Here is a 12445-nt window from a genome sequence, read left to right as displayed (position 1 = left end):
TGCAGTTCTTATTTCCCCATTATTTGACACCATCACTTCTTTTAACCGCAGGTGACAAAGCAGCATAAGTTAAGTGGAGACACCTCAGGGTCCAATATCCTGAATACAAGTTTACTGCTTTACTTACTTCCTCCTTTTTTCTTAAAAAAAGATGCACTATTGACAAAGAAAGTAAAAAGAACCTGGACAATTACACCAATTGTATATCATGTTTAACTCCGAACTTGTGACAAATGCAATATAATCATATGTACATTCACAAAACCCAATCATTAAATGTCCAAATACCTGCCTCTGGGGTTTCGGCCCAGGAGAGAGAAGTGAAATATGCAGGAAAATATAGACGTGTGGTGCCAACATAAGGGGCTTGCATCCTTGTATAGAACCATATTTTGTTTCCCAGGATCTTTTGGAAAATGTACCAACTTGAAATGAATGGACAAAGTGAAGTTCTATCTAACAGAACACACAAGCAGCACCATGCTTGATTGTCTGAAGAAAAGTTTACTTACAATTCTCCAACGTTTGGCAAAAAAACATTTAAAATTGTGAGGTCAGCTGGACACAGTACTTTATAAGGGCTTCATTACACGAGCAGAGAATGACCAACAGACAGAGAAGAGAGGGAACGTAGGACGGCCAAGTTGCGGCACGTCAGGGAAGAAGTGAAGAAAGGGGTGACTGAAAGGTTCCTTAATGAGCCTGGTATTTATTTGATTTTGCAGTTGATTAGCTATATTACCCATATTATAAAGGAAAACAATTCCTGGCTACCATAACCATATAATAACAAGCAGCAGCACATTCTGTATGCTCAGGTCTAATAAATAACAAAATTCCATCAGTGATTTTCACAGTGATTTTGATCACAATATATGTTCTTTATTTCATTATAACCGGATGCATTTGGTATCATTGGTAAACCCCCATTTTGTCACTGGTCTGATAGAACATTACTGAAGCAAAACAAAAATCACATATGGCAACATCAGCAGCACGGTTTGAAGGAGCTTTCATTTGGATTTTATGGAAGATGGAAATCGAGCTGAATTCCACTGCAACCTGAAAATTTCTGTGGTAGGGACAAAACTGTACATTTCAGTCTGATGCATGGCTGCAATTATGCAGTGACGTATAGTATAATGTATTCCAAAAAATCCTTATTGGCCACGATATTGGGGTGCATCAGAAAAAAGGGAACTTGGGAGGGCATGGTAACCCAACGTACATTATAGTTTAACAAGAAGTAAATTAATTTCATGGTGAGAGATTTTATTCTTGCAGTTAAGGAGTGCAGTACATACAAGTCATGTCTCGAATTCAGTGTGCAATCAATTTGGACATTATAATATTTACTATGTATATAAGCCAGAAAACAATTAATATAAACTAAAATATTTTGCTAGTTAACAAATGAAATATATTTAAAAAAATGCATTACATTTGGCAGGAGCATGGGTGGCCTACTTCAAGATGCACCTTTGTAAACCCTAATCATTCACTTGTCTGAAGCAAGCCACTGCAGATTAAGTGAATTAACTTCTACAGTGGATGGAATGAGTTAACAGGGACAAGAGGACAGAATAATGCGCATTTCATCAGCTCCACCAGGCAAGAAAGTATTCTGAAAACAATGTACAAATGATTTCAGGAGGCTAATGAATAGTGTAGTTAGTAAATAAATCAGAATAGAAGCTTTCCCAAAGGATCGGTTGCACTGCCTCACTAACAACACCAGACACTTCTGAACTGGTGACAATCAAGTGAAGTTATATTTTTCCAAAGTAAGAAATGTTTCTGTAGAGTCAGTTGTTTGTATTGTAGAATAATTGCAGACTGCATAAATACTGTTGTCCCAATAGGAAGATAAAAGAAACTACTGATCTCAGTCGAAGGTCTAAAATCACATTGTGTTCAGCAGAGCTGATGGTGTATCAGATGACCTGCCAAAAAAAAAACAGCAGTTAAAAACATTCATCTTGCAACACAAAAAGTGCTCGAGTTGATGTATTACACTACGGAGGAATGGAGCAGAAGCTGCCAGCTGTGCAGATTAAAAGAATTCCTACTTTATACAGCAGTGTGCTCATCTAGTGCAATTGTTAATAGATAGTTTTACAATTACACGATTTATGTTATTACAGATTGTTATTTTTTGTAACAAATCACAGTCAGTCTGTTATAAAACATCACAAAGAAACAGTAAACACATGGGCAATGCCGCTCTTACACTGAAATCAATATCAGCTCCAGATATGAAGGATACAAGAATCCTGAAGTCGATAATTCTGATCAGACCTAAATGAGTTTTAAATTGTAAATGGTCATCAACATTATTTTAAACAGCCCAGATATCTGCAGCCAACAATGTTGAAATGATCAAAGTTGCACTGCAAGAATCCTTTGTAGCTACACAATGGAGGATGATTTCTAAGTTACAATAATGTTTCTGAAGACATCTAATAATTCTGTGCGTATATAATGAAAGTACCAATTAAATCCTTAAACTGAGGGATGCAATTCCCCATCATTTAACGAACCTGTGCACAAGTTGTCTACAAGGATGAATTTAGCAGGCAGACAGCAATATTGCCATTTCCTCCTATCATGCTTTCCGATGAGGAGGTTTGGGCAAACAGGAACAGGCTCACAAGGGAGAGTCTGCATGGCCAATGTCATATTGGGGAATACAAAGTGTTGTTTACGGGTGCATTCACATACACCAGCTTCAGTGTTGCAGCACAGTGGTTTGACTGATCCAAGAGGAGATTGCACTGCCCAAGTTAAACCCTCATATCCAAATTGCAGGTGCAAGACCATGATATAAATATGCTGTTCTGTGGTTTTAGTTCAAAACCGCAAAGCAGAGTAAGGGCAGTGCTGGAGTTTCGCAAAAGGGCAGGTAAAAATGGAAATTTAAGCAAAACACTATGACTGGCTGAGCATGCAGGGAATCTTTTTAATAGTTCTTAAATTAAACGAATGATCCTTGTGACAAAAGCACACACACATCACAATGCAAAAGTATCAACTGTCTGCACTGATTTAAAGCAAGAACGATTTGATGTAGCTGCTCCATCAGCTCTCCAAACGCAAAGCAGAATTACGAACAATTCTTTCTCAGCTAGCTTACTACAGTTGAGGCTATTGTGGAAATATCAGAAAGAATTAAGAAGTTATTTCAGACCTGGGGTCTAAAACCAATAAACTCTCTTGCACAAAAAACAAGCAGGCACTGACCTCAGGGTGAAGGAGATAAGGGAAGGGAAGGAGGTAAGGTTGTAAAACTGCAGGATAATAAAGCCAAATTCAAAGGAGTCGCTCTGGGTAAAAGATAGTGTGCAAATACTGAATGCCAATTAACAGAGTTCCGGCAATTGCTAATGAATGAACAAAAGGTCAGGTGTAGGAATAGCAGAATGAAGGCCAACGGACAGGAGGGAGTTACCGTAACAGAACAGCTGTGGGAAATAGCAGGGGGGTGGGAAAGGATGAAAAGACTTAATCGATCGAGATAAGGTTTAGAAACATAGAAACTAGGTGCAGGAGCAGGCCATTCAGCCCTTCTAGCCTGCACCGCCATTCAATGAGTTCATGGCTGAACATGAAACTTCAGTACCCCCTTCCTGCTTTCTCGCCATACCCCAAGTTTCCACATGATTTGCGCCTGATTTTTAGGAGCAACTGGTGGAGAACGGACTATCTTAGAAATCGCAATTCTCCACATTTTTTTTCTGCAGTTCTAGTCAGTTAGAACAGTTTCACTTTAGAACAGAATTTTTTCTTCAAAAGGGGGCGTGTCCGGCCACTGACGCCTGATTTCAAAGTTTCCACATTGAAAACGTACTCCAAACTAACTTAGAATGGAGCAAGTGAAGATTTTTGTAGTACTGAAAAAACCTTGGCTACACATTAAAAAATCAGGCGCAGGTTACAAATTAGGCATCCAGAATGAGGTGGGGGGGGGGGGAAAGGGAAGTCATTAAATTCTATAATAAATCCTTATTTATACTTATACAAATATTATACAAATAAATCCAACCTGAATAAAAATTTATAAGCAAAGAAAAGATTAAATAAACCATCTTCCCACCTGTGTGAAAGTGCTTCAGCCAGGGAGAATGCTGCAGGAAGCCTCACAAAACGAGGCAGCCGTTCGTTCCCGACGGCAGGGGGGGGGGAGGAGGAAGCCGTTCCCGACGGCGGGCGGGTGGGGGGGGGGGGGGGGGGAGGGAGGGAGTGCGGGCCCGACCGACCGAACGCAGCAGGGGGGGAGGAAGCCGTTCCCGACGGCGGGCGGGGGGGGGGGGGGAAGGAGACAGTGAGAAGGCTGCAGGAAGCCTCACAAGTTGAGCAGCCATTCCCAACGGCAGAGGGGGGGGGGGGGGAGGCCGTCGGGAAACAGCTGCTTTAACTTTGAGGCTTCCTGCACCTTCTCACTGCTGCAGGAAGCCTCAGTGCTGATGGCAATGTGCTTTTATTAAAAAATGTTCAAAAATTAAACAGCTGCAAAGAACTACAAAAATGGCCGAGTGCCGATGTTTCCTTCACACTGCACGTGCGCGAACGCTCCAACGCGCACGCGCAGGGTTGCCGGCAGGAAAAAACTAATTTAAATGGTACCCGCCCCCTCCCACTTACAGAATCGGCGCGAAAAACGGGCGCCCAGCTCGGAGGGGCGCCCGTTTTGTAGCGTGTGGAAACTTGGGGCCTATAAGTGGCGAGTCTTGTACTTCTGTATTAAACGAACATTAACGGTACCGCCATTGTCTAGTGTGTAATTTAATATTTAACTCAAGAACCGTCGCAGGCAACTACTAGTCACACGACTAGCGAAATTGCCGTTTGTGCAACACTATCCAGCGAGGTAATTAATGAACTGTGTCCAAATGGGGAGTTATAACATTGGCATGGGTTTAGTTTAGATCGCAGTAGGTGGAAAGAGTGGGTCTATGATTGTCATTGGGATAAGGGTGTCGGCAATCCAATCTAAACAAGCGCCACTGAAAAAGCACCTGTAGGCTAACAGAGGATGGTAGGTATACTGCAGTGGATTCAAGGATCACAATTACCCTGAATTTCTTTACTACTGGCTCATTTAAGGTGGGGGAGGGAAGGGGAGGACTATTCCCCTTGTTTGGTACTTGTAAATAGTGCACACAGACCTTCCCCCCCGCCTACCCCCCCACCCACCCATGGAGGTGATTTGAAAGGCATTAAGCCAGAGTATGATGTCCACTAAATTCACTGGAAATCCTCAGCAAGCTTTACTTTCAAAATGGTCAAACTTGCACCAATACATGCAGGTTTACTAGTGAATCGAGTGCTCCCTTTTATCTGTGCAACCGTCTCGCTAAATCGGCTTTAGATTATCATTGGATATTAATTTGGAGTGGAAAGCGTGGCTAATTTTATCCTCCCAATGCTTTGCGCACTGAGGCCAACTCTACTGTCCAACTGCCATTGTGGCCGAGTTCACCTGATTCAGCAGAGACTAGGAATTGAACCTGGGGCCTTCCTGATCTGCACGGCTCACCACACTGGTGGATTTACGCCACAAGTTAATGTATGTTATATCCTCGTGATTAATAATAAATATTTCCACAACTACTCCAAAATTGGAGATTCCCTGCGGCATGCCTATGGTCTATGCAGTACAGCAGGACCTGGGGGTACTTGTGCATGAAACACAAAAGGATAGTATGCAGGTACAGCAAGTGATCAGGAAGGCCAATGGTATCTTGGCCTTTATTGCAAAGGGGATGGAGTATAAAAGCAGGGAAGTCTTGCTACAGTTATACAGGGTATTGGTGAGGCCACACCTGGAATACTGCGTGCAGTTTTGGTTTCCATATTTACAAAAGGCTATACTTACTTTGGAGGCAGTTCAGAGAAGGTTCACTAGGTTGATTCCGGGAATGAGGGGGTTGACTTATGAGGAAAGGTTGAGTAAGTTTGGCCTCTGCTCGCTGGAATTCAGAAGAATGAGAGGTGATCTTATCGAAACATAAGATTATGAGGGGTCTTGACAAGGTGGATGCAGAGAAGATGTTTCCACTAATGGGGGAGATTAAAACTAGAGGGCATGATCTTAGAATAAGGGGTCGCCCACTTAAAACTGAGATGAGGAGAAATTTCTTCTCGGAGGGTTGTAAATCTGTGGAATTCGCTGCCTCAGAGCTGTGGAAGCTGTGACATTGAATAAACTTAAGACAGAAAGAGAGAGTTTCTTAAACGATAAGGGGCTAAGGGGAGCTGATTCCATGATCAGATCAGCCATGATCTTATTGAATGGCAGAGCAGGCTCGAGGGGCCGTATGGCCTACTCCTGTTCCTATTTCTTATGTTCTTATGATAAAATGTTAGATCAGGAATGCAACACAAATTAATTATTAGTGAACATTAGGAATATTTCCAGTGTTAAAAGCAGTTTCAATCTGGAAGCGTACCACACAAAGTAATTTTTTAAAGTATTAATAAACTGGCATCAAAAAATAATTGCCTCCAGACCCTGAAACAAAACCAAGTTTATTTCAGTATCACCAGTCCGAGCTGAAATTATCTGCTAAATGTTGAAGTTTTATCTCTTTTTCCTTAGAAGTCTTCTCCGGGAGTGGATTCCTATCTTCATAACGAACACTTACCCCAGCCATCACCACCCTTTCCTCATTATAAAGCACCACATCAAGTTTTCACAACAAACTATTGCTTGTATCCTCGGTCAAACAACATCTTCCAGCCATAACCAGTAGCCTTATCAATCAGTTGGGACATTTTAGTCTGGCATCCTTTACAAATAAGCGACAATCTGAGATTTATGATATTGTTTCCAATACCATCTTACATTTTAAAGTTTTCCTGGTTGTTGTACTGGTGGGCCATAGATTAGCACTGAAGTAATGCATTATTAAATTGAGATGGTTTTAAACTAGCATTAAAGCTGACCAATTATTCAAAATTATATTTTCAAGAAAGCATGACTGGCCAGAGTCTTGACAAAACAGTCCATTTATACTGTTCAAACTTCCTCAAATGTGGATACATATCTGTCTGGTTTTCTTGAGTTATGTCCCTTGTATTGCTTCCCACAATTAGTTTGATCAGTGGAAACGACAATCAGTCGCCATTCTCCCAGTGTGTTGATCTCATTCCAACCCTGAATAACTCTTCGATAATAACATCCATCACCCACTCTAAAGCCATAAATTTTGAACAATTGCAATGAGAATTTAAGCCTCTAGCTGAGGCAGACATAAACCGCCGTTTCCATTTCATGAATATAATACTGTCTGCCATGTCATGTGGTAGATAATAGCCATTTTTGATATTCCTGTGTAACTTCGTATAGCGGAGAAACTTTAATAAGAATTATATATAAATAGTATTGGGGCAATAAAAGTTTTGAATCATTCTACCTTCTGCAATACCTTTAGAGATGCCCTTTCTAAATTATGGATCCAAGCTTCCAATTTCTCATTGCAATTCTGCCTTCAATTCTATGCATGGATCAATTCTAGCCTCCAAATAATGCTCTGCATATGCCAGAGTTATATTATAATGCCCCTTTATTCGGGAAGAACTTGCCTTATTCATATGTATGAAATTAAATCTGTGGATATCTTTAAGATGTTGCTCATATCTGAATGTGCGCCACACACTTCAGTAAAACGAGGGCAGTAACCTTGACTTTTGGTTCCAATTTAGTTAATCAAAAAGCCCGAAACAGTCTTTTTCAAGTTACACAATAGGGAATCAAGAATGACGTTAACAAGAGAAAGGAGGGTCTCCCTGTTGAACATCCTTCTTAATTTAATTTGTTAATTTAAGATGTTCCTATCTCAATAACTATTATTGTATCAGAATACAAGTTATGGACCAAGGCTGTAAAATCATTTAAGATCCCATCCTTTCTAATGACTTGATCAATTTGTGACCCAATGCGTTGCAGGCTTTTTCCAAATGTACGAAAATCACCACCAGTTAATTTGATTTCTTTCCACTCCCCCATTATGATGTACTGCAAAGTAACAATATTTTCATTACAACCTGGGGTTGCCACGATAAATCAGTTTTGTCTCCAGTTCAGACATACCGTGATAGCCAGATATTTACACTCCCTTCTGTCTTATCAATGATGTTTTAATGTCCAGTTTAGTTATTCCAGCAAAGATCTGGACGATACATTTGATAGTCATGGTCAACAGTTTACTGCAGAACTGTTTTTTTTTAAATTAGACACAATTAAGCAGATAATTAACTTCTGAGGGAGCTCCCATCAATTGTCTTCTAACATTTTCCAATGTTTTAATATATTTGGATCTTACTAAATGTGCTCTTATCTACATGTTTACAGACACCCACTTTTTCGGCCTGCTTTGATCTTCAGCTTTTCAATGTAAAATTTGTCCAACAAATCACATTAATAGGCCCAAAAGATGCTCCATATGTCCCCCACAAAACTGATTCAGACAGCTTGCTCACGTCACTCAAAGATGACATCTTCTGCATTCATAAGGAGTTATGCATTTTCCTGAACTCAAGTTACTTCTGTTAATGCACCTTAATAACCATGTATATCGACATTTGAGATAGGGCTCACAGTGCCCCCTTGCCAAAACTTTTTCAAATTTGAGATCTGTTTCTTCATTCCCGAGAGTGACTGTAACTGGAGACAACCATATTTTTTTTATTGAGCTTTGAGGTTTTTTCATTTATCTGATACCAAAGTGTTTGTCTCAGTGCCCAACCAATTTGTTCAATGTAAGCACATTCATATTTCGTGTACTTGAAAATAATCTTTCCAGACAACCTCCAAATCAAATTGGCCCTGAATCTCTTGGGCTCTGCTTTCTCAATTCTCTTCTTATTACAAAGGCCAAATCCAATTTTTGTGGAAAAGGCCTCCAAACAAACTTGACAAGGACTGCCTCAGCCAATCCACCTATGAATATAAATATCCATTTAGAATAGCAACAAACTATCACCTATCTCACATGGGTTTAATTCACAAAATGCTGTACCTTTTACTGGATAAACACATTTTAATATGGCAAAATGACATACAGAATTAAAATCCAAGTCATTAACACCCAGGAATTATTGGGCTCAAGTTCAAATATCGAGTTAGACCATCAAAAGAAAATAGTAGAGAGCATTGAAAAATGAACCAAAGCTTACCAATATTGCTGAGGTAAATACAGCATAGCCTATGCCATCAGTGCTGTGGCTGTTCAGGGCTGATACCCATCGATTTGTAAATCTCTTTAAGAAACAGCAAAGCAGTGTCTTCTGATTCCCTATAGAAATTAATGATATAATGTTAGCAGCGAGTAAGAGTATTTGACAAATATAAATAATATGTGCTTAGTAATTCACAAAAGGGCGAAGAGTGCATTTTAACATAAGCCAGTGGTAGTGTTTCCATGGTAATATGGCCTCATTTTTCTTATCATGGAGTAATATTATTCATGTTTATAAACATCATTGAAGGTGATCATTTGAATATCAAGAACAATTTAGGCACTTGTTAACTAGGCACAAAAACAACTGCAAATGGGAGAAAAATAATTAGTTATTCACGGACTCTAATGCAAAACATGGTTTATCCAGTCACGTGTAGAAGTTCAATCTCTGAACATTAGTAGAGTTAAGGAGATTGGAAGAGACATGTTCGCCTTCCTTTATTGAACAAACTAAAAATCAAATACATCAGCGCAATGTATACTTTCCAAAATTATCTTCTCAACTTCTAGTGTAGCTGTGTTTTCTGCTAATTTACTTACCCTGGAAAAAATGTAGTTGCACCAAAGGAAACAAAGTTCGTGACTTGAAATTTAGCTGTCAATCTCCTTCAGGTGTTCACAGTTGGTAAATGTAGCATTGATCTATACGCAGATCAGAAAGCTCCCAGATATCCTATGAAAATTCCCCCACTCTTTGCTGAATTCGCTGATTTTGGTTGTGCCCTTGGCATTCCCAGAAGAAGAATGTGATCGCAGGATTGCCATTCTATGATCACTAACCAATAGTGGATAGTGCATATATAAGGATAGGATAAAGACAGTTGTGACCTGGCAGCCTCAGTCTAATAGCTTGCTTGACCCTTGCACCAGGGAGGCAACATACCATCCTGGAGTCTCGGTTGCGGCCGCAGAAACGTCTATCTATTCCCCTCACAATTGAATCCCCTATCACTCTCCCACTCTTTTTCCTGCCCTCCTGTGCAACAGAGCCAGCCACGGTGCCATGAACTTGGCTGCTGCTGCCCTCCCCTGATGAGTCATCCCCCTCAACAGTACTCAAAGCAATGTATCTGTTTTGCAGGGAGATGACCACAGGGGACCCCTGCACTACCTTCCTTGCACTGCTCTTTCTGATGGTCTTCCATTCCCTATCTGGCTGTGGACCCTTCACCTGTGGTAAGACCAACTCGCTACACGTGATACTCACGTCATTCTCAGCTTCGTGGATGCTCCAGAGTGAATCCACCCTCAGCTCCAACTCCGCAACGCGGTCCGTCAGGAGCTGGAGGCGGATACACTTCCCGCACACGTAGTCGTCAGGGACACTGGAGTCGTCCCTGAGTTCCCACATGGTACAGGAGGAGCATAACACCTGACCGAGCTCTCCTGCCATGACTTAACCCTTAGATAGGCAACAGCAATGCTAAAGTTTACTCACTGTTATAGAAGAGAAGAAAGAAAAACTACTCACCAATCACCAGCCAATCACTTACCCCTTTGGCTGTGACATCACCTTTCTGTTTCTTTCTACTTCTTTTTTGCCTTCTCCCTGTAGCTACACAAGTACGCCTTTTATAGGCCTCCGACCCCGGACTCGCGCCTCACCAACTGCCGCCGCCTCTCGCTGCCGCTGGGCCTTTTATAGGCCTCCGACCCCGGACTCGCGCCTCACCAACTGCAAATGTAATACCCCTGACTGGCCGACTCAGGATCTGCCCTCAAGCATTGCGATTGGTTGCAGAACACGCTGCTCCCTGGGCCCTCCGGCCTCTGAGCTGTCTTCCTGTTGGTTCCCAGGGCAATCAATCACCACTCGCCAACATTACGCTGCCCGATGAAGTTGAGGCCCTCAGAGGAAGATATAAAATGAGGCCGTGAATCTTTCTCCCCAGTCGATTTATTGAAGCACTTTTAATCGGAAGGGGCTCTCTGGTTGGTGGTCTCACAATCTTGTGCTGGTTCACCTGCTGTTGTTCCTCAGTCCACTATCCCTGCTCCTTCCAGCTGTGGAACTTTCGTAATCGCTCCGCCATTCACCGGATCGCACCCTCCCCGCCCCGCCGGCCGAGCGCTCTGCCCTGGCCCCAGCCGCCCACCATCAGTCCAGTTCCCTGCGGCCCCCGGTTCCCCACATTGTCCAACCGCTGGTTACAGCAAACTCTATAGTTGCTGAAACTCATCAACTATACTCAAAGTGAGGAATGACCACATGGGTAAGATATTGTGGGGTTGACATGTCCATGGAAGCAGACTTCAGCATGATTCACTGCTCGAAGGACAGGGGAGGAGAGAAGAAAAAATGTGCAAATGTTTGTATGCATCAGGGTGAAGGATGTCAGTGGCGGAGTACGCAAAACATTTTTGCTTCAGGCACCTAAACAAAGCGGCAAGCAACATGAATAGAAAAGCTCTCTGTACTCTAGCGCAACAATTTGTCTTGATGCAAAAAGCACTCCCTACTGTGACCAGTCAATTTTACACAATGCAATCGTTACGGCCTTTCTGAAATTTACAGTTCAGTATCAATTTGTACTGTAGGGCAATTCCCACGAGGAACTGGGTTCAGACTGCCCCAAACTCAGAGGGGCTTTCCAACTGCAGCACGCAAATGTTCATGTCAGCAGTCTCGGCTGGATTAAAGCAAAGCTCCTCGAGTAAAGATACAGTGTGCCAACTAAGTACATCATATGGTCCTGAAACTTGGTATTATTTAATAATTTGGTGCAGGTGTGTGCAGTAGTATAAACTACTGTGAAAAATCAGAAAGTTTCAAAAACGTAAAACAGGAAATGTACATTACAGCCACATTATCACATTAAAAAAAATATGTAACTTTAATTTACTGCCCCCTCAGCTACTGCCACCTATCTTGCATTTCTTTCTTCCTTCCAGAGAGGGAGATGGGCTCGGGTCACAGATTTCAGCAGGGCCATGGGCAATACCACACCATACTGTGTTTTGCTTAAAGCCAGTATAATTCTGCAGGGTAAAATTTGTTTCACAACGTTTCTTATACGCTTTCAATCGAACTATGGAAAGGTAAAGTTCTGGAATGCAAAGATAAACCCCGGCTTCTATTCTCCACTGCTAACCATCTTCTTAAACCCTTCTCCCTGGTCTTTACCCTCACCTCCGACAATAAATGTGAGGAGTTCATGGACATCGTTGTCTCAAAGATTGAGACCATCCGTTCAGCTGCTTCT

General features: G+C 41.7%; 1 protein-coding gene across 2 annotated transcripts in view; it reads right to left on the bottom strand.

Annotated features, from left to right (window-relative positions):
- Positions 1 to 860: 860 nt before the first annotated feature.
- Positions 861 to 12445, bottom strand: part of sec23ip (SEC23 interacting protein) — a 145871-nt gene continuing 134286 nt past the window's right edge. For both annotated transcript variants that reach the window (XM_070876669.1, XM_070876670.1), the window contains exons 18-19: positions 9178 to 9296; positions 861 to 1943 (exon numbers count right to left, since the gene is read on the bottom strand). In XM_070876669.1, coding sequence (XP_070732770.1) covers positions 9215 to 9296 — 82 coding nt within the window. In that variant the 3' untranslated portion in view covers positions 861 to 1943; positions 9178 to 9214. The remainder of the gene's footprint in view (positions 1944 to 9177; positions 9297 to 12445) is intronic.

The sequence above is a fragment of the Pristiophorus japonicus genome, chromosome 3 (genome assembly GCF_044704955.1).
Source record: "Pristiophorus japonicus isolate sPriJap1 chromosome 3, sPriJap1.hap1, whole genome shotgun sequence".
NCBI lineage: Eukaryota > Metazoa > Chordata > Chondrichthyes > Pristiophoridae > Pristiophorus > Pristiophorus japonicus.
The sequence above is the reverse complement of the archived record's forward strand: the minus strand, read 5'-3'. Positions and strand labels throughout refer to the sequence as shown.